This window comes from Peromyscus leucopus, chromosome 8b (assembly GCF_004664715.2).
Source record: "Peromyscus leucopus breed LL Stock chromosome 8b, UCI_PerLeu_2.1, whole genome shotgun sequence".
Classification (NCBI taxonomy): domain Eukaryota; kingdom Metazoa; phylum Chordata; class Mammalia; order Rodentia; family Cricetidae; genus Peromyscus; species Peromyscus leucopus.
In genome coordinates this window covers 1,603,908-1,624,382 of record NC_051086.1, presented here as the reverse complement: position 1 = coordinate 1,624,382, position 20,475 = coordinate 1,603,908, and the positions used below count along the sequence as shown (strand labels likewise).

At 45.1% G+C, this 20,475-nt stretch overlaps 1 protein-coding gene across 1 annotated transcript in view; it reads right to left on the bottom strand.

The window, feature by feature from the left end:
• Slx4 (SLX4 structure-specific endonuclease subunit) overlaps positions 1–1,346 on the bottom strand; it is a 28,112-nt gene extending 26,766 nt beyond the window's left edge. The window contains exons 1-2 of the mRNA XM_028894877.1: positions 1,271–1,346; positions 661–1,101 (exon numbers count right to left, since the gene is read on the bottom strand). Of these exons, the coding sequence (XP_028750710.1) occupies positions 661–1,101; positions 1,271–1,346 (517 nt within the window). The remainder of the gene's footprint in view (positions 1–660; positions 1,102–1,270) is intronic.
• Between the last annotated feature and the right edge of the window lie 19,129 nt (positions 1,347–20,475).

Sequence of the window (20,475 nt, the reverse complement as noted above, 5' to 3'; positions counted from 1 at the left end):
ATCTACATCTGCTTTTTCACTACAGCATGATTATGAACAGGTGACCTCTGTATCTAGGGGAGATAAGTCTAGAAGTCCCTACAAATTTCTAGTCCCTTTTACAAAATATACTATCTGCATTTAACCTGTGTACATCCAGTGTGCTTTAATTCAGCTATAGATTAATATAATACCCAATACACAGCTGTATAAATAGTTGTTAGGGAATAAAAACAAGATAAAAGTCAGGACATTTAAGCATAGACTATTTCTTTTCTCAAATGTCGGTCATGTGACAGAGGATAAACCTGCAGATTTGGAACCCCACAGACAAGAAGGACCAATTGTAGTTGCAACACAAACTATATGATCTGTAAAAACAGAGTATTTACTCTCCGGCCTTTTGTTTGAGATAGGCTCTCTCTACATAGCCATGGCTGTCCCAGAACTCAATATGTAGACCAGGCTGGCCTCACACTCATAGCCCCTGCCTGCTGAGTGCTGGGATTAGAGGTGTATGCTACCAGGTCTTTACTAGCAAGTTTTCTGAGGCCTGGTTTACAAAAGCACACATTTCCAGAACCAAATCTGGCAGTGGGTGGCAGTGGGCGGCAGTGGGTGGCAGTGGGTGGCAGTGGGCGGCAGTGGGTGGCAGTGGGCGGCAGTGGGCCTGCTGGTTACCTGTCTGAATGCTCCGTGCTCTTTCACACAACACGAGCTGAGGGCTAGGAGCAAGGACGCCTCCCTTTCCGTTCACAGGGAGAGCTGGGTCTCCTGCTTGGGATTTGGGTGCCCCTTGCTTTTTAGTCCTAGAGGCCTGGCTGTCTGTTCGAGGTTTCTTCTCTGAAGGGCCTTGAAGGGCTTTGCTCCTGGTGGCAGTGTGACGGGTTTCTTTCGGCTTGCCTCGTTTCTGAGTGCTGACGGAGGCCTTCCGCTTCTTCCTTTCTCCTGACGCTTCTTTGGTTGCATTTTTTTTCACCCTTTGGAAAAAGCTGGCACAGAGTTCTTTGAAATCATCATCTGACTCATCCATCGTTTGACCCGTTTTAAGGTTTTCAGGTTTGTCTTTAGGAGAGTGAGGATAGATCTGGAAACATGTCCGTAGATGAGAAACTCGTAAGCCTGCTTAGGACTTACCACACTAAGGCTTCTTCTCTTCTCTCTGATTTACTTGGAGACTTTGCACAACTGTGAACAGAGGACTGTTTGCCTCCCCATAATGACTTAAATATCTTTCTTCAATTTGGACCTGTAGTTAAACATGTTTACACTTCCCTCTGTTAATGCTCACAAGGGGAGAGTATGTTGCTGTCCAACTGCTGCTTCTGAGACAGAACACATGTGAACTGATTCTCCACGATCGCCATAGTGATCCAGGGTATCTGTGGAAAACCAAAAGCGTCTAAGCATAATCAGACAGATATTGCTATTTTATGTCATTTCTTCCAGGAAGGAACAAGAGCATGTAGGGTATGGGGAAATCTCCAAGGTATAGCCTGGACAGAACTGTAATTGTCCCACAGTGTGTCCCAGCCCAGAGCACGTGACACACAACACATGCACACATGCACAAACACCTAGAAGCCTACCAATGCATTGTCTCTGGCAGAAAAAAAAAAGTGTATCTTGAGAGTGTGTTTTTTACTGAAATTTGGAGAAAAATGTGAAGGCTGGCTGCCACTAATAAATGTTCCCCAAGTACAGGGAGCTTGTCTTTCTACAGTGGCCTCGGACTCCAGCTGTCGCTTTATCAGCTGACGGGGCTGTCAGCAAATGCTGCGAAATGACTGGACTAAAGAGATAAAGGGCGTGTCCTTGTATACCCGGAGAGAGAAAAGACTACTCTTTCTGCCCTTGGTCCACAAGAGCTCTCTAAACTGCCTGCAGGTAAACACTGGGCCTTATGGGCAGGAGTGTTTACTGGGGCACACAGTGTACTGGGGTTCAAAAGTCAAAACTGAATAATCTGGGTCTGGGGAGATGGCTCACTGGCTAGGAATGTTTGCTGCATAAGCATGGGAACCTGAGTTCACATATCCAGCACCCATGGAAAAAATCCAGGTGTGGTAGCGCTCACTTGTACCCCAGTGCTGGGCAGAGGGGAGGGAGACAGAGGCAGGATGGTTAGCCAGCCTACTTGAAAAACTGCAAGCTCTGGGTTTCAGTGAGAGACCCTGTCTTGAGGGGATTAAGGCAGGCAGTGATAGAGCAGAATACCCAACATTCTCATCTGGCCTTTGTACACATGTGCGCGCTGCGCACACACACCTCCCTAAATAACCCAACGGCAGAAATCTATTCATTCAAAATTTAGTAATGCAATAATCTTAAAGGAGTTTCCCTGCTCCCTCACATGGGCCCTGCTCCACATTCCGTATTATCACACATGGTTGTCATAGTGACATCTGTCACAATTTACAATCATTTGCAGTGCATAACACTTATTGGATGCTTGTGTACCAGACACTATGCCAACTGCTTTTTAAACCTTTAACTCACTTAATCCTTACAGAAATCCTATGTAATGCAATCTACTGTCATCATCTTTAGATTGAGGAATCAGGCACAAGCAGAGTGGGGAACAGTTTTGAAGTAGCAGGGCAGAGATCCTACACAGTGTGGTTCAGGTTTTAAGAGCCTACATTTTTGTTTACTGAATTATCTGTTAATGAAGTTCAGCACATCAGTTAGATACAAATTTATTTGCTTTGTATTTTCTTTGGTTTGTCTGGTACCCAACTTGTAATAAGTGCTAGGCAACTATCTGTTGAATTCACGAACTTCCAAGAGTTTGATACAGTGGAAGTGAAGAGACAGGGTAGAAGAGAGAGGTCTGCAGGGAGAGAGGTTAGGCACAAGGGTCTGGAAAATCAGGATAAAGCAAACTGAATTTTATCATGCTAGATGTGTAAATTTGACACTTCATTAGTGTTGAGTCCCCACATCTCTGATGACAATCGAGTGATGATGTCCCTCTCCGGTAGATGCTCCACCAATATCTGCTAAACGACATAATGGATCCCACCAGGCTGCGAGCTTCCAGAGGGCAAAGGACCCCTGCCTCATCAGCGCCCTACCTGACTGCCTGCTCCCCGCAGGCGTCCGGGGAATGAATGGATCCGGGGGCGGGGCGGACCCTCCCCGCTTACCCCTACTGGAGGCCCGAGGAAGGGGAAAGGGGGCCTGCCTGGGGAAACGGCCTGACGGTCCTAAAGCCAGACACACCGTTGGGACAGCTGGGCTGTCCGGTGGCCATAGCACTGTCCCCGGCTCCCTGCGGGCGGGCGCTGCCCCTGTCTACCGAGCTCCGCTCCTGCCACTCCGCCGACGGTCGGCTGAGATCGAGTGGCTGGTGGCGCAGGCTGACGAGACCGACGCCGACCGGCCTCGCACGACACGGGGTGCCGCGGGAACTGACAGGCCCCACACCCCCGCCAGGTCACTAGCCCCATGCCCGGGCTCCTCCTACCTCCCGCGCAGCAGCCGCACCTTCTCAACGGAGAGCCGCGGGACTGCGCCTGCGCACCGAGGCTTGCAAGCGGAGAGTGACGAGTGCGCAGGCGCAGAGCCTGCGCGTGCGCGAGACTATGTGTGTGGTGTGAGGGGGCTGAAGAGGGAGAGAGGGTCGTTTCCGGTGTTCTTCCGCAGCTGCGAGCGTTTCCGGACAGCGTGAGGCGGGGCGAGCCCGGGGAGGCGTCTTGCTGGCTGCGCTGTGACAGCGCGCGCTGCATGAATCCTGTTGTGGAGGGCAGTGACTGTCGTGTTCGAAGAAGTGCGGTGGCGGGGCTGGAGAGGTGGCTCAGCGGTTAAGAGCTGCTCCGCAGGAGGTCCCGAGTTCAATTCCCGGCAACCACATGGCGGCTCGCGACCATCTGTCCCATGGGATCCTGTGCCCTCTTCTGGTGTGCAAATGCACATGCAGGCAAAACACCCATGCACATCTGTTTATGTGTGTATCTACTACGTACTATTTATGTACTTATCTATTTATGTACAGAGTTTTTATTAAAAAACAGTGCGGTCGCATCCGCTCATGGGGAGCGCAGGCGGCTAAGCGCCAGGTGCAGCCAGAATGCCTGGCTAGTGCAGCCCAGTCGTGAGAGGCCCCTGTGAAGTCATGTGAAGGGTTTCCACTTCCCCCGGAGGAGAAGGTCCTCGGTAGTCGCTGAAGCGTGTTAAAGGGGCGAAAGAGGCCACACCCTAGCCCAGGAGTCAGAAAGAGGGTGCGGAGTAAAAAGGATGGAAACATTACGGTGATAGAATTGTCGTGACCCGATGCTTTGAATTTGTAGGTGTCTGAGCTGAGCATTTGATCAGAAGGATTAGAACTAGGGATTTTTTTTTCTTTTTGGTTTTTGGAGGCAGGGTTTCTCTATGTAACAGCCCTGACTGTCCTGGAACTCTTTGTAGATCAGGCTGAACTCGAACTCACAGAGATCCACTTGCCTTTGCCTCCCAAGTACCGGGATTAAAGGTGTGTGCCACGACCACCCAGCATAAAATCCCTTTAAAGTGTGTACTTCAGCAGCTCTTTATCCACAAGACTCTAGTATTGTCGTTGCTATTGAATTCTAGAACATTTTATAGTCTCAAATAGAAACTATTCTCGTTAGCAGTCAGTTCCTAGTCGTTGTCCTCCATCCCCCAACCCCCCTCACCAATCTGCTTTCTGTTCTTCTAAGTTTGTGTGTACTGTTTTGTGTGTTTATATAAATAGGATCATAAGGCAAGTGGCCTCTTCTGTCTGGCTTGCATGAGTGGATATTTCATTTGTTTTCGTGGCTGAGCAATCTGTTGTAACATATACTACATGTTGCTTATCTGTGTCTGGACATGTGGTGTTTTTAAATTTATTATTAGTTTTTATGTATATGGATGTTTTGCCTGCATGTATGTCTGCACCCTGTGTATGTCTGGTGCTCAAAGAGGGCAGAAAGAGGGAGTTGGATCCTTTGAAACCAGAGTTAGGTGTGGTTGTGAGCTGCCACATAGGTGCTGGGAATTGAAGCCCAGGCCTCTGGAAGATAGCCAGTGCTCTTGACCACTGAGCCATCTCTCCAACCCCTGTTTCTACTTTTTAGCTATTATAAGTAATGTTGCTTGTGAACATTCATGTATGTTTTTGTACCCCAGGTTTGATAGTGTTGGGGAGGAAACCTAGGGCCTCATACATTCCAGACACAGTCTCTACAATGAACTACACCCTCAGCCCTAGGATGTATGGAATTCATAATGTTGGAATTCATAAAAATCTGCCTGCCTCTGCCTCCTGAGTGCTGGGATTAAAGGCGTGCACCACCACACCCATCTGCAACTGTTAGATTGGGATTGATGGAGGAAACTTGGAAATAATAGAAAGAAGAAAGGCATCTGCAGAAGCAGAATTGTTTTTAATCAGAAGAACAAAAGGGCCACAGTGTCTCTGAAGGAGTAGACTGGATGTATGTGGGCCAGGGGACTTGGGGAGTTATAGGACAGTAGAGGTCAGTTCCCCCCAGTCTGGCAGTGGTGGACACCAGGAGCTTTGGCATGTGGGTCCCGCCATCAGAAGTTCCACAGACGCTGTCAGTCAACTTTTCTGCTGAACTTTCTAAGTCCGCCTGAGGACAGATAAAAAGAAACCCAAACCCACTGCTGTTTGAGCTTCTGACGGCAACTCCACAGTCACTGCCCACAGCTCACCCGCTGCTCAGGCAGAGGCCTGTGGGACCGTCTGGCTGGAACCACCTCTTGCCACTGCAGCCAAATACAGTTTTTTAACTAAATCTCTATCATTCTGTAAAGATTCGGGAGTCAGATGCTAATGTGAAAGCTTGCTAGCTCAGAGAGGCCGAGAAGCAACCAGCTGACCTTCCTCTTTAGCCAGTGACCCAGCAGGAGTGTTCTTCCACTGCCCCAAACCAAACCAGACAGCCACCCTCCATGTCCCTCCCTATGACTTCTGTGCATCTCTCCACTGTCTCCAGACTCTGACTGTCCTCTGACTCTGACTACTTCCTTTCCACTAGTTGCTGGCTTCGCCTGTGGCCAAAGGCTGATTATATTTGATTAACCCAGTCTCAGGGTTTACAGTGTGAATCAAGTGTCCCGCCACAGGGAAGCAATGCATTCTCTCACTGGCCGTTTCCTTCAAAAGAGTGGTAATGGGGGAGTGAAGCTAGGCTCTACCGCGATCTGAGAGGGCTAGCAGGAAAGTTGTTTTGGTTTGTTTTTATTTTGTTTTTTGGGACAAGGTTTCTCAGTGTAGCCTTGGCTGTCCTGAAACTCACAGAGATCTGCCTGCTTCTGCATTCCAAGTGCTGGGGTTAAAGGTGTGCGCCACCACCTCCCTGCTGAGAGTTTTAACTTCCATCAGCTGTGGTGGATTGTTTGGTTGCTTCCGTGAGGAACCTCTGAAAAATAATGGGTGTTAGAGGCTGAAAATGGGTGTTCTGCTTACAGAATGGAGATGAGAGATTGCGCAGGGAGGGGCAGGGGGAGGGGGAGAAGCAGGAGACAGAGAGACTTGTAAGAGGAAGTGGGTGTCCATAGATCAGGGCCCCCCATAGAAGGCAGGGTAAGGATTTGCATTGTGTCTTGAAGGGCTGGCGGTATTTGGCAGTGGTGAGTCGGGCCAGAATGGGGAGGATGCCCATAGAGCCGATCAGTTGAAGGAGAGTGATAGCGTGCAGTTAGGACTGTGGAAAGAGCAGGGGTTAAGGGCTGGGGAAGGTGGCGCTGCTGGGGAGGCCTGTTGTGGGTATAGGACTTGGGAAGAGGTCGGTCATTATGTAAAGATGTTGTGTGACAGGGGTCTGGATCCATGGTGAAGAGGGGCGAGGAGCAGCCCAGGCTCACTGGACATTGGTGGACAGACAGACCCAACATTTAGATGAGTAAATGGACTGGCTGCCTTTGAGAGCTGGTGAGTTCTGTTTAAGAGAGGTACCCCGCTCTCTTATGCAGAGATTAAGGAAAAGGGGGGTGTGTGGCTAGTGAAAGGCTATTTCACTTTGAAAAGTTAGAGATGGAGGAGCACTGTAACAGAGGTTAAGTAAGGATGACAGTGTTTGAAGCCAAGGATCGTCGTACAGTCCAGGTAAAAGAATGTGGGTGCAGCAGTCACGGGGCTCCACTGCCGGAGTGCCACATCAAAGCAGGCTGGTAGAAGCCACAGGGGACTACAGGACATCAGAGCAAGAGAGCAGGCTGACCGAGGGCTCATGTAAAGAATCGTATCTGCTCTGGGGTGAAAGGAACCAATGCTCCTTGCAGCCAGCACTCCAGTGTCCAAATGGCCTCCTGCAGATGATCAGGAATGAATGGAGCCATTGTAGGGCGCGAGCTTATGTGAGAACGTTCTTTTTCAGATATAGGGAAGGCGCCTCCGGTAAGTAAGGCATTTAAAAAGCAGGGTAAGAAGGAAGAAAGGTGTGGTCAAGGGGAGGGTCCAGAGGGGGATGGAACCAAAAGGCCGTCCACAGGAGGAGGCTTGTTGAAGTTTTTGTCTGGTTCCTGTGCCTTTGGGCACCCTCTGGAACAAATCTGGATTTGTTGGTGTGGAAGGAGAAGCAAGGAGGGCACAAACCCCATCCTTAGCAGTGGCGGATGTAGTCCTCTTTAATTTTGGAATACTACAGCAGCCAAAGAATTGAGTTGTCCTAAAGGATGTTAAGCTGATCTGAAATTTATTTAAAGTTTTCTGAGAGCAGAAGAGAAAGAGAGGTTACTTGATTAAAAAAACAAACAAACAAAGCCTTCAGTTTAGCAGTTTTAGCTCTGAGTCCTGAAAACATTGCCCAGAGTGGCAAGAAGGTAGTTAGGTGGCCCATTAACCCCCTTTTCAGAGGTCCCCCAAACTGCTCTTAGGGGTTTGGAGGCTCAGATCTCTCTTAACTGCTTAGAGATGATTAAAAAGGGCTGTGTAGAAAGGGCCGCAGTTAGAGGAGTGTCCATCTAAGGAGCCACAATAAAACCTGACAGATGGCAAAGATTCAGAACATAAGACTGCCGCTTGGTGGTAATGTGTATTCTTGGAGTGTGTTATTTGAGGGAGATAGTATTTGTGACATGAAAAAATGAGACTGTTAGTACTACTATAATTTCTACTGAGAGTGTGGTTAAGAAAATAGGGTGGTTTTGCCCTTATTGCAGGAAAAGAACAGGCAAGAAAGCTGTCTGAAGAACTGTTGGTGGGCTTTGTCCTCGGGGTTAGCAAGACTGGTGATTTTTATCACTATTGTCTATTACAAGATGTAAGTTCAGAATTGCATATTGGGTCTCCTCTATTACAACCTTGTGGAGAACATTAAGGATGAAGTTAATAAGGGAAAAAATTTAGCATCATGATTAATGTAAGTTTTGTTTAGTAAGATGAAGTGTCGTTGTACAGCTGGATGGACCATGCAGCAGAGCCCTGTAGGATGTCTCCTGCATGAGGAATAAGCTCCTGGAAACTGTGTAATAGGAGTTGTAGATGAATTTCTAAACGGTCTTATTAAATAAAAACATGGAGCCAGATATAGGGGTGAAAACCTGAGAGATCAGGGAAATAGGGAAAGCCACAGCTAACCTCACCTCACCAACTCACAGCTTCCAAAGTGAGCTACTTCCTGTCTACCCACACTTATATTCCTTGCTGTTCTGCCATCTGATTTGCTGTCTCTGACAAGCTATATCACTTCCTCTTCCTGCCCAGCTCTGTCATTTCCTGTCTGTCTGTACAGACCTCCAGACCTCCATGGTTAACTAGTGTTGGAATTTAAGGCATGTGCCACCACGCCTGGCTCTGTTCCCAGTGTGGCCTTGAACTCACAGAGATCCAGACAGATCCCTGCCTGCCAAGTGATAGAATTAAAGCCATGTGCTACCATTACCTGACTTCTATATAGTGGCTGGCTTTTTCCTTTGATCTCTAGGCAAGTTTTATTTTATTGGGAGACACAGTATCTTGGGGACACAATACATCACCACAAGAAGTCACTTAAAGTCAGCATCTAATCGACAATTTAAAGACTATTAATAGAGACAATTTAATAGAACCCTATTGAGTCCTTTTTTTTTTTAAGATTTATTTATTTTAAAAAAAGATTTATTTATTTATTCTGTATACATTGTTCTGTCTGCATATACACCTGCAGGCCAGAAGAGGGCACCAGATCTCATTACGGATGTTTGTGAGCTACCATGTGGTTGCTGGGAATTGAACTCAGGACCTCTGGAAGAACAGCCAGTGCTCTTAACCACTGAGCCATCTCTCTAGACCCTGGAGTCCTTTTTATAGGATAGTCTAGCAAAGTTCCAAGGACAACCTTTGGATATCTTGACATTTGGATATTGATGACAGAGTATCTGGCAGCCTCTTTTAATCAGGGAGCATAGATGGTTAGGGTACAGAAGGCCATGTTACAGCTGTGAGAAGTGCTTGTCTGGAAAGAAACAGTGTTCCATAGTTGGTAAGTAGAGCTTTGAGGTTTGGCCTTGTTATTTAAGAAGATAGGCCCATTTCTCAGCTGTGGATAGACACTGCAGAGCTGAAGTAAGCCAAGGTCTGGTTCTACATCAGGGAAATACATATATATCAGGAAAAGGATCATAGTGAGAAATCATTGTCCATTAACACTCCATATGGGTTAAATATAATGTCTGAGGACTGCAGCTCCCTGAACTGTTAAAAAAAAAAAATTAAAAATTGGTCCCATTTCCCTGCTGGGTAGTTAAGACAATGTAGATAGCCAAATTTCATTTTTGTTTTTGTGCTGTTAAGGCCAATTGAGGATCTGGTCCTCATGAGTCACTAGGACTTGTGAGGCATCCCTCATTCCTCGAGCCTTTCTTTACCAGTTGTCCATCTGTGTGAGGGATACGCCAAAGCCTTGCTTGGCCTGGCAGGCAGAATAGAGTATACAAAATAAATAAATATTTAAAAAAGAGTCTGAGAAAAGAACAAATTAACCCAAACAAGTAGAAGAAAAGAAATGGGAATTTAATGTGTTAGAACAAAAACAGAGGAACAAAAGGCAACCCAATTAGAAAGTAGACCCAAGACTTAAATGAGTATGTCAAAGAAATACAAAATACAGATGGCTAAAATGTACATATTCAGCTTCATTGATCATAGGAAGATTTCAATTAAACCCACAAATACCATTTCATGTCCAGTAGGAGAGCCAGTAAAGGAAGGATTAAAGCTGGAAGCACTCATGTCTTTGGGCTGGGAAGACGGCTCAGGGAGTGGGTGCTTGCTGCAGGAGCATGGGAACTTGAGTTTGAACCACCGGCATGCTTGTAAAAAGCCAGGTGTGTGCTTGTAACCCCAGCACTGTGGGGCAGAGGCAGGAGGATTGCAGGGGTCTGTGGCTTTCAGCCTAGCTCCAGATTCAGTAAGATCCTATCTCAAAGGAATAACATTCAACAAGACACCTGCTGGCCTCCAGCCTCCGTACACGCAGGCACAGGCATGCACACTCCATGCCCCATTTGCACATATACCACACACATCAAAAAAGAGGAAAAGTGAAAAAGAAAAACTTGATTTAATAACAGTGAAAAATGCCCTTTGACCCAGGAAATTGGCTTATCTTACTGAAATATCCTACGGGTTTATGTGCATTAAAGTGTATATATATAAACTGATGATATGACTACTCCATGGTGTGGTTAAGGGGAAAGTTTTCATTGTAGCTATGAAGGAGAGGGCAGCCAGAGGCATCTGCAAGAGTCCAGAGCAGAGAGAGAAAGTAGCCGACAACATGGCCAGCAGACTGGATCTGGCCAGGAGAGAAGCAGGAGCAGAGTAGAGTGAGGGGCGAGAGATAAAAGAGAGGGCCAAAGAGAGCAGAGCCAAAACAGCAGGGTTGTAAGGAGGAAGGAGGAAAGCCTGTGAGCGGGGAAGTCCTTGGAGAGGGAGGGACATGACTGCACAAGGTGAGAAGACCTTGGATGCTAGCCTGGACTCTGAAATGTGTAACAGGTACTTGTGATACTGAGGGAGCCTGGAGGCCAGCTTTGGTATGCTAATAGGCACCACAGGTAGCCATTTGTCCCTTTGCCAGTGATAAGGGAAATGACTTCTTTTGGTAGAGGGGAACCAGTTCCTGAAGGATGCTGGCTTTTGCCTAACCACCAGAATTTGGGGAAATGGAGTTTCCTTTGGACCTGACGGTATATACCAAGGATATTTATTGTGGCCTTATTCCTTGTTCAAAGAAAACCTCAAAGCTGAAAGTTATCTTAATGCCTCAAGTAAGGGTACAATAAAGTAATAATAGATTCTATTATGGTTAAGTAAATATAAGGGGTTTTAGACTTATTATTTGAAAGAGAAAGTCTACATGTGTATATGTGGTACATATAGCAGCCAGAAGAAGTTGTCTTAGTTAGCTTTCTGCTGCAGTGATAAACACCATGACCAGAAGAAACTTGGGGAAAAAGGGTTTATTTCACCATACAGCTTACAGTCCATCACTGAGAGAAGTCAAGACAGGAACCTGGAGGCAGGAACTGAAACAGAGGCCGTGAAGGACCACTTACATAGGTATGGTACCACCCACATTGAGCTTGTCCCTCCCACATCAGTCATTAAACAAGACAATGACACACAGACTTGCCTTAAGGCCAACCTGATAGAAGCATTTTCTCAATTGAGGTTACCTCTTTCCAGATGACTCTAGCTTGTGTCAAATTGACAAAACCCTAACCAGCATAGCATCATATCTTTTGGAGCTGAGATCACAGACCTTTGTGAGCTGCTCAGCATGGGTGCTGGGATCTGAACACTCGTCCTCAAAATAGAGCAACAAACATTCTTAATTATTGAACCACCTCTCCAGCCCCAAGGGCATTTTCCTTGTTGAAGGAACTCTAGCCACCTCCAATGTGGCAAGTATGGCCCTGGCATGTCGTGCCCCCTTCCATTCCCTCTGCCTTGCTAAGAACTATTAGATTACATTCCTAAAGTTAGCCACCAAGGTCTGTTCCCTTATTTGGCCACTTCCTCTGTTATGCCCAGATCGCAGGGACCCCCAAAAGACCACCACAGAGCTCTTCTGTGAGATGTCTTTCTGTAAGCTGTGAATAATGTTGCTCTGATTGGTTGATAAATAAAGCTGCATTGGCCTATGGCAGGGCAGGATGGAGCCAGGTGGGAAATTCCAAGAGAGACAGTGAAAGGAGAGGAAGGGGGAGACACCAGCCGCTGCCCAAGGAGCAGCAAGATGCCAGCAGACCAGTAACACCACAGCCACATGGAAAATTATAGATTAATAAAAATAGGTTACGTTATAAGAGCTAGCTACAAGAAGCTTGAGCCATAAGACATCCAGTTCGCAATTATTATAAACCTCTGTGTGTTTACTTGGATCTGAGTGGCTGCAGGACCAGGCGGGACACAGGAAAACTGAATACATTTTGGCACTCAATGTGGTATCAAAATTTCCACCCAAAACCTGAGAAAACTTTAAAAAACAGGTCTAAAATGGAGTCAAGAGCAGCTTCCTAGTTATATCTCTCAGGAAAGCCATGATACAGAGACACCACAGCATGCAGGCTTGACCTGCAGCATGGCGGATTCCTGCTGCAGTACACAGAAGAATCTCCAAGCTGAGCAGCATATTGCATGGTGGATTTAGCTTTTGCTAATTAAAAAAAAAAAAATGGGTTCTGGGCTACATGCTGCTTGATGGAGGCATAGACCCACTGCCCAGAGCTGGAGGTAAAGGTACCTCTGCCATGTTGGAAGCTGAGATGGGCGGAGTCAGCAGTCAAAGCCACCGCTTCAGTCCAAGCCATACTGCAGTTTAAAGCAATGATTAGAAATGGATTATAGATACACAAAAGACAGGTTCAGGTGGAATAAATCTCTAAATTGTTTACAATGTATGTAAAAGGTACGTAGGCTTGAGAGAGAGAAGAGAAAGGATATAGATAGTCATAAAAATAAAATAAGGTCTTAAAAAATAAAAAGATATATGAAAAATAAGCCACATAAAGATGGATATTACACAGAGAATCTGGATTGTGTTGTCTTTGGAATTTTTAACTACAGAAAGACATTTGATTGTAAAGGCTGCTAGGTTAAACCAATATATATATTTTAAAGGTATCTTGACTTCAAAACTTGGATATAAGGATATGTTGCGCTGGACGGTGGTGGCGCACGCCTTTAATCCCAGCACTTGGAAGGCAGAGACAGGCGGATCTCTGTGAGTTCGAGGCCAGCCTGGGCTACCAAGTGAGTTCCAGGAAAGGCGCAAAGCTACACAAGAGAAACCCTGTCTCGAAAAACCAAAAAAAAAAAAAAAAAAAAAGGATATGTTGCTTTGGAAAGGAGACTTTGCCTTTATTTTCATAGGAAGCAAAAGGCTATGGTTCATTCCAGGTTAAGATGGATCAGATTTGATCAAGGGAGACCTCCTGAACTTTAACAGATGGTACCTATCAACAAAGGTTATAGCTGGTCTTCCCAGGACTTAAACATTATCTCAAATTTTTTCAGGACCCCCATAAGATTGCTAGTGCCCCCAATCAGAAGGAAGCAGTATGAAAAGCTATGCCCAAATACCCAAAATAGTGTTTATAAATGTTTATTTTTATTTAAAGGAGGGTGATTATAAATGCAATCTCTTTCTAAAGAAGAAAAGGGGATATAGATATGATATGCTAAAAGGGTAGATTATTGAATGTACTTTTAAAGAGCAACAACTTATTGAAATGTTTTACATTGCTGTGAATTTTGGTTTATTGATACAAATTTAAAGTTAATTTTGTTATATATATATTTCTACTCTTGTTTAAGGTATTATGTTTATGCAACTCATTTAAAACTGTAATTAATATATAATTAAAAATACATGCCGGGCGGTGGTGGCGCACGCCTTTAATCCCAGCACTCGGGAGGCAGAGCCAGGCGGATTTCTGTGAGTTCGAGGCTAGCCTGGGCTACCAAGTGAGCTCCAGGAAAGGCGCAAAGCTACGCAGAGAAACCCTGTCTCGAAAAACCAAAAAAAAAAAAATACAGAATAGTCATTTATGATAATAAAACTTGTCATGTTAGTTAGGTTTTTTAGGTATACAAAGATATATTTCAATTAGGTAGGTAATCTTCAAACACTTCAGAGACCTACCGAATATGGCATTTAAAATATTTTAAGAATTTAGACTTTTCTAGACAATGAGACACGTCTGCTCCTGGCAGCACTGATTTACTTCAAAGAGGAAGATGGGTATTGAAGACACTCCATATGAAGTTTATCTTCTTTTTGGCAAAACTGGCCATTTGAACAAGAAATTGCTCATGCCTGGACTGCTTGATAATATGTTGTATAAACTGAACATACAGGGTCCATAGGAAAATGACCACTGATTTTGCCAAAACAATGTGAAGTGGTCCTTCAGGTGTCTGCTTTGCAGAGGAGACTGCCAGACATTCTACAGGACACAGGGAAAAGCAACTGAGAGACTCTAGACCTATAGGCTGAAGATGGATGCCCTAATGTTGCAGAGGAACTTGGGTGACTGTCCAGGCAGCTAACTGTCTCTGTCATTTCTAGAATTATGGAAGTTGCTTGCAATGCACTTCCTGTTTACTCAGGTAATATTATATCCTTCTGGGGTCTTTAATGGAGTTGAAGACTAAATAGTTATAATTATAGCTTTCCTTAGTCATGATAAAAGATAAATTAGATATAAAATTTTAGACACAAAAATAGGATAGATGATAGAATATTTTTTAATTTTGCCAAATATAAATAGAAGTAGATAATGTAACTGTAATTCTTGCTTGATAACTCTTCTATTATATGTATTTTTACTATGTTACAATTAAAACCTTCCTTTTTGATTAGACAGAAGGGGAAGTGCTGTGAGATGTCTTCCTGTATGCTGTGAATATATGTTGTTCTGATTGGTTGATAAATAAAGCTTCATTGGCCTATGGCAGGGCATGATGGAGACAGGCCAGAAAATCCAAGAGAGATAGGAAAAGGAGAAAAGAAAGTAAAGAGCAACCATTCAGGGAGCAACTTGTAATGGGACTCAGGTAAAGCCACAGAACACATGGCGATACATAGATGAACAGAAATGGGTTAATTTAAGATGCGAGAGCTAGCTAGCAAGAGGCCTGCATAGACCACACAGTTGGTAATTAATATAAGCCTCTGAGCTTTTATAAGCAGCTACAGGACCTCAGGGCCAGGTGGCACTGGAGAAACTTCCGGCTACAGAGACCAAATCCCATATGTAAAAGCAGAGTCTTTATTTTCAGGCTCTGAGCTTGGACTCTCTGTCCAATGCAGTGGTGAGAGCAGAGAGCCCCAAGCCCAGGCAGGGTGGGGTTTTTATCATAGCAGAGGCCAGGGTGAGGGATTTCCAGGACTCAGGACCCTGATTGGCTGACATTTGTCTAGGGGTATACTGAATGTTTGGAATGTCAGGTGTTTCCCCTTAGATGCAGGCCCTCCTGGGTGGGGTCAGCTCATGTTTTTTTCTGGATCTGGGTGTTACCTACTGGTAAGCCTGTTACAGAAGCTGTGTGTGGGCCTCTAAGCCTGTCATGGCAGTTGTATGGTCAAGGTGGGGCCTCCCCACACCTCCTCCTATGGCTGAATACCAAGGTCCAGCTATCGAAGTATTGAGGTCCAGCAATCAGAAGTCCCCTTTGGCTCACCTAATTAACCTGCCCAATTAAAATTAAATACCTCATCGTATCACGGGGTTCCCACTATTGAAGGGTTCACAATGCGGTTCCATTTACTGGGCGGACACTTCTGTCCAGCCACTTCCGCATCAAGAGCGTCCCGTAGCTAGAATACCACAACACGGTTCCATTTACGGGGCGGACACTTCCGTCCAGCCACTTCCGCATCAAGAGCGTCCCGTAGCTAGGATACCGGTGGGCCCGGAAGTCTCCACCCATCAAGTTCCGGGCCAAGGGGTCTCGCGTGATCAGAGTCCCGTGACGTTGCATGGTGATGCAAGTGCGCGGTACCACCATGTGCCCTACGTACACACGTAGAGTAGTGACGTGACCTGGCCATGCCCCCAGCCGGTTTTAAAAGTCCGGCGCCATATTCCCCACTCCCCTTCTCCACGCACGTGTCTCTCCCAAAGGCCTGCACACTTTCTATCCTTCGTTTCTAATAAACTCTATAAGCGGATTCTGTCGTGTTTTGTGACGTTCCTTGCAGGGTAAGAACACAACGCAGCCAGAAAACTAACAACTATACCTTTATAAACTGCCATTTGCCTATGTGCCATGGCTGTCTCCTCTACCCAAACGCAATCCTTTGTCTCTCTGGGACCAATACCCCTGCCCCCTTTTCCTTGTTCTCTACCTCCTCTACCACTGTATCCTATGTAGCCATTCTAACACAGACCTCCCCCTTTCTCCTCTTAAAAATCCCACCTGCAAGGTCATTTGTTGCTGTTTTTCTGCCTGAGTCAGAAAGCAGCCATTTTAACTTTTCTCCCTGCTTAATAAAGGATCTTGATGTGAAAACAGGTGTTTGAGTGTAGTTTGTGCCTGATCCAGGGTCTGGGAGGGAGTTCCCTTCAATTGTTGCTAAATTTTACCCTCTCAAGAGGCTGAATCAATTTCTATTCAGTTGACAGTGATTGGTGTGCCATTTTACTCACATTTTGCTTTGACACGGAATGTATTGTGAAACTTTTCACTTTTTGACTATTTGAATAATATAAATGGGTCTTTCAGTTTTGTTTTATGTTTCTTTTATTGGGGAAATGTCCCATCTATCATCTGTAATATCCCTCTGTTACTGGTAATTTTGTTAATGTAGTCTGCTTTACTTGTTTGCTGTTAATAATGAGCACGTGCGTGCGCGCACGTGTGCACACACACACACACACACCCTGAACTACACTGATGATACTCTAGAGAGCAGGGCTCTCTTAAGTCCTTCCCTTCTTCTGTGGGTCTGGGATAGAAACTGCTTGGTGTGTTGGGTTTTGAGTAGGGGCAGGACCTCACTGTTTTGTTCTTCCTGGGGTAGGAGTTTCAGGGATTTTTACTCCTTGGAGGCTGTGTGGACCATGAGGTTCCACTATACTGCTATACCAGGAAATGAGCTTGATGGATTGGTTGTTGAGGGCAATGCCAGCTCCAGCATCTAAGGTGGTAGGTAGAGTGATGTCACTGTTGAGTCCTCTGATGTCTGCATCACTACCTCCTCGATGTCACTGTGGTGGTTTGAATGAGCACAGCCCCTGTTAGGAGGTGTGGCCTTGTTGGAATAGGTGTGGTGTTGTGGGAGGAAGTGTGTCACTGGGGGTGGGCTCTGAGTTTTCAAATACTCAAGCCAGGCCCAGTGTCACTCTCCCTTCTGCTGGCTCCTTCTCCAGCACCGTGTCTGCCTGCACGCTGCCATGCTTCCTGCCATGATGACAATGGACTAAACTTCTGAACCTGTAAGCCAGCCCCAATTTAATGTTTTCCTTTATAGGAGATGCAGTGGTCACAGTGTCTCCTCACAGGAATAGAAGCCTCACTAAGACAGCCATCACATTTGCCAGCTTTCTCCAGGTGGCGTGCCAGATCCATGATGGACACAGTGCAGGCAGAGACTGGCTTTGTCGGCCTGCTGCTTCTCGCCTCTGACTTTCCCTTAGCCTCGGCAGTGCCAGTACGTAGGGGTTGTGTTCTGGGTGCTCGACCAACTACAGTCTAAGCATCTCCTAGACGTGGAATCAGTATTTCTCTGTGACTGTCTTACTTAACATAATGACCTCAAGATTTATCCATGCAAGGGCCAGCAAGATGGCTCAGTGGGTAAAACTGCCTGCTGCCAAGCCTGATGGCCTGAGTCGAGCCCCTGGAACCCACGGTGGAAGGAGAAAACTGACTCCTGAAACTTGTCCCCTGACCTCCACATGCTTGACAAGGCACACAAATGCCCATTTGTGACCCCCACACATAACATACAGACATGTGCATCCATATCATAGCATGTATCAGAAGATCCTTAGTAAGCCTGAACTTGATTTCATGATGTACCTATATATCAGGCTCATATTTTGATTATCTATATATCTATGGATTGACTTTGGGTTATGTAACATCTTAACTATTGTGAATAATGTTTTTATGAACATGGGAATAGAAATACCTCTTTGAGACCCAAAAGCAGAATTGCTGGATTATCATTCTACTTTAAGACTCCGGGGGAAGTTGTGCAGTGGTGGCGCACGCCTTTAATCTCAGCACTAGGGAGGGAGAGGTAGGAGGATCTCTGTGAGTTCAAGGCCAACCTGGTCTACAGCGTGAGTTCTAAGACAGGCTCCAAAGCTACAGAGAAACCCTGTCCTAAAAAAGAAAAAAAAAAATCCTGGGAAATCACCATGTTATTCTCCATAAAGACTTTACCTCTTAAGTTCCCACCAACAGTATACAAGCATTGTAAGTTTTCTTTTCTTCTCTTTTCTTTCCTTTCTCTCTCTCTCTCTCTCTCTCTCTCTCTCTCTTTCTGTTTTAACAAAATTTACATAGCATAGGTTTGAATTTTTATTTTGAGATCTGGATGTGGGGGCCAGAGAGATGATGCAGCAGTTAAGAGAACTGACTGCTCTTCCAGAGGACCTGAGTTCAATTCCCAGCACCCACATGGTGCCTCACAACCATCTCTAGTGGGATCTGATGCCCTCTTCTGGCATAAAGTCAGATAAATGCAGATAGAGCACCATATACATTAAATAAATAAATCTTAAAAAAAAAAATCTGGATGTGCTGACATTTACCTTTAATCCCAGCACTTGGGACGCAGATACTCTCAGGTCTCTGTGAGTTCAAGACCAGCTTTGTCCACACCAGTCAATGCTGCACTTACTTAGACTGTGTCTCAAAAAAAACAAGAATAAAAAACCTTTTTATTTTAGTTATTACTGCTGCATGCATGCACATGCTTATATTCACAAGCCAGTGTGGAGGTCAGAGGACAGCCCCAGGTAGTGTCTTGTCTACTACCATCTCAGTTCTGGGCATCAAACTCAGGTCATCAGGTTTGGTGCCAAGGTCATAGTTCTGGTTTCATAAAAAGAATTTGGGGACTGGAGAGATGGCTCAGAGGTTAAGAGCATTGGCAGCTCTTCCAGAGGCCCTGAATTCATTTCCCAGTATCCACATGGTGGCTCACAACCACCTGTAATTGGATCTGATGCCCTCTTCTGGCATGCAGGTGTACATCTAGATAGAGTACCATATACATAAAATAAATAAATAAATATTTAAAAAAAGAATTTGGAAGTGTTCTTTCCTTCTCTGTTGTATAGAATAATCTGAGAATTATTGATGTTAGTTCTTTAAAGATCTGGTAGAATTCTGTGTTGTTTCCATCTAGCTCTGGGCCTTTCTCAGTTGGGAGATTTAAAATTACTACCTCTATTTCATTGGTTATTATGGCTCCATTTTTTTTTGTTTAGATTTTATTTATTACATATACAGAAGAGGGTGCCAGATCTCATTACAGATGGTTGTGAGCCACCATGTGGGTGCTGGGAATTGAACTCAGGACCTCTGGAAGAGCAGGCAGTGCTCTTAACCACTGAACCATCTTTCCAGTCCCTATGGCTCCATTTTAATGACTTGCTTCATTCTGATTTAATTTTGGTCAGCCATATATATCTAGAAATTAATCCATCTGTGTTAGATTTTCTAGTTCAGTGGAATATAGGTTTTTAATTATCTCCTCTTTCTCAGCCCTGTTTTTGATTAGGCCTCCAGATGCTTTCTTAAGTTACTAACATGGGATCCTATTGTAGAATATTATTTAAGGTGTGTTACTTTTGTTTATGTTGCATTTGTTTAACTCTGTGAAGCTGTGTTACTGTGCCTGCCTAAAACACTTGATGTCTAATAAAGAGCTGAATAGCCAATAGCAAGACAGAAGAAAGGGTAGGTGGGGCTGGCAGGCAGAGAGAATATATAGAAGGAGAAATCTGAAAAAAAGAAAAAAAAGGAAGTAGTCAGAGAAGGAGGAGAACTCCAGGGGCCAGCGACCCAGCTACACAGCAAACCACAGAGTAAGAAACAAAGAAAGGTATACAGGAATAGAAAAGGAAAAGCCCAAAGGCAAAAGATAGATGGCATTATTTAAAGTTAAGAAAAGCTGGCTAGAAACTAAGCCAAGCTAAGGCCAGGCATTCATAAGTAAGCCTCTGTGTGTGATTTATTTGGGAGGTGGGTAGCGGTCCCCCAGAGAGCAAAACCAACAACAACAAGATCCCTCCAGTCTTTAGATGTAGTCAGTGCTATACACTTGCCTCTTAGGACTGTGTTGTGGAACAATCTTTTTGTACACTGAAGATTTGTCCCTTGGATTGGTTTAATGAAAAGCTGAATGGCCAATAGCTAGGCAGGATTTTCAGGCACACAGGATGCCGGGAAGAAGAAGGGAGGAGTGCCAGACAGAGAGGAAGCAGCATGGGCAATGCAGAGTAAAGGTAATAAAGCCACAAGACAAAAAGTAGATTGATAAAAGTGGGTTAATTTAAGTTGTAAGAGCTAGTTAG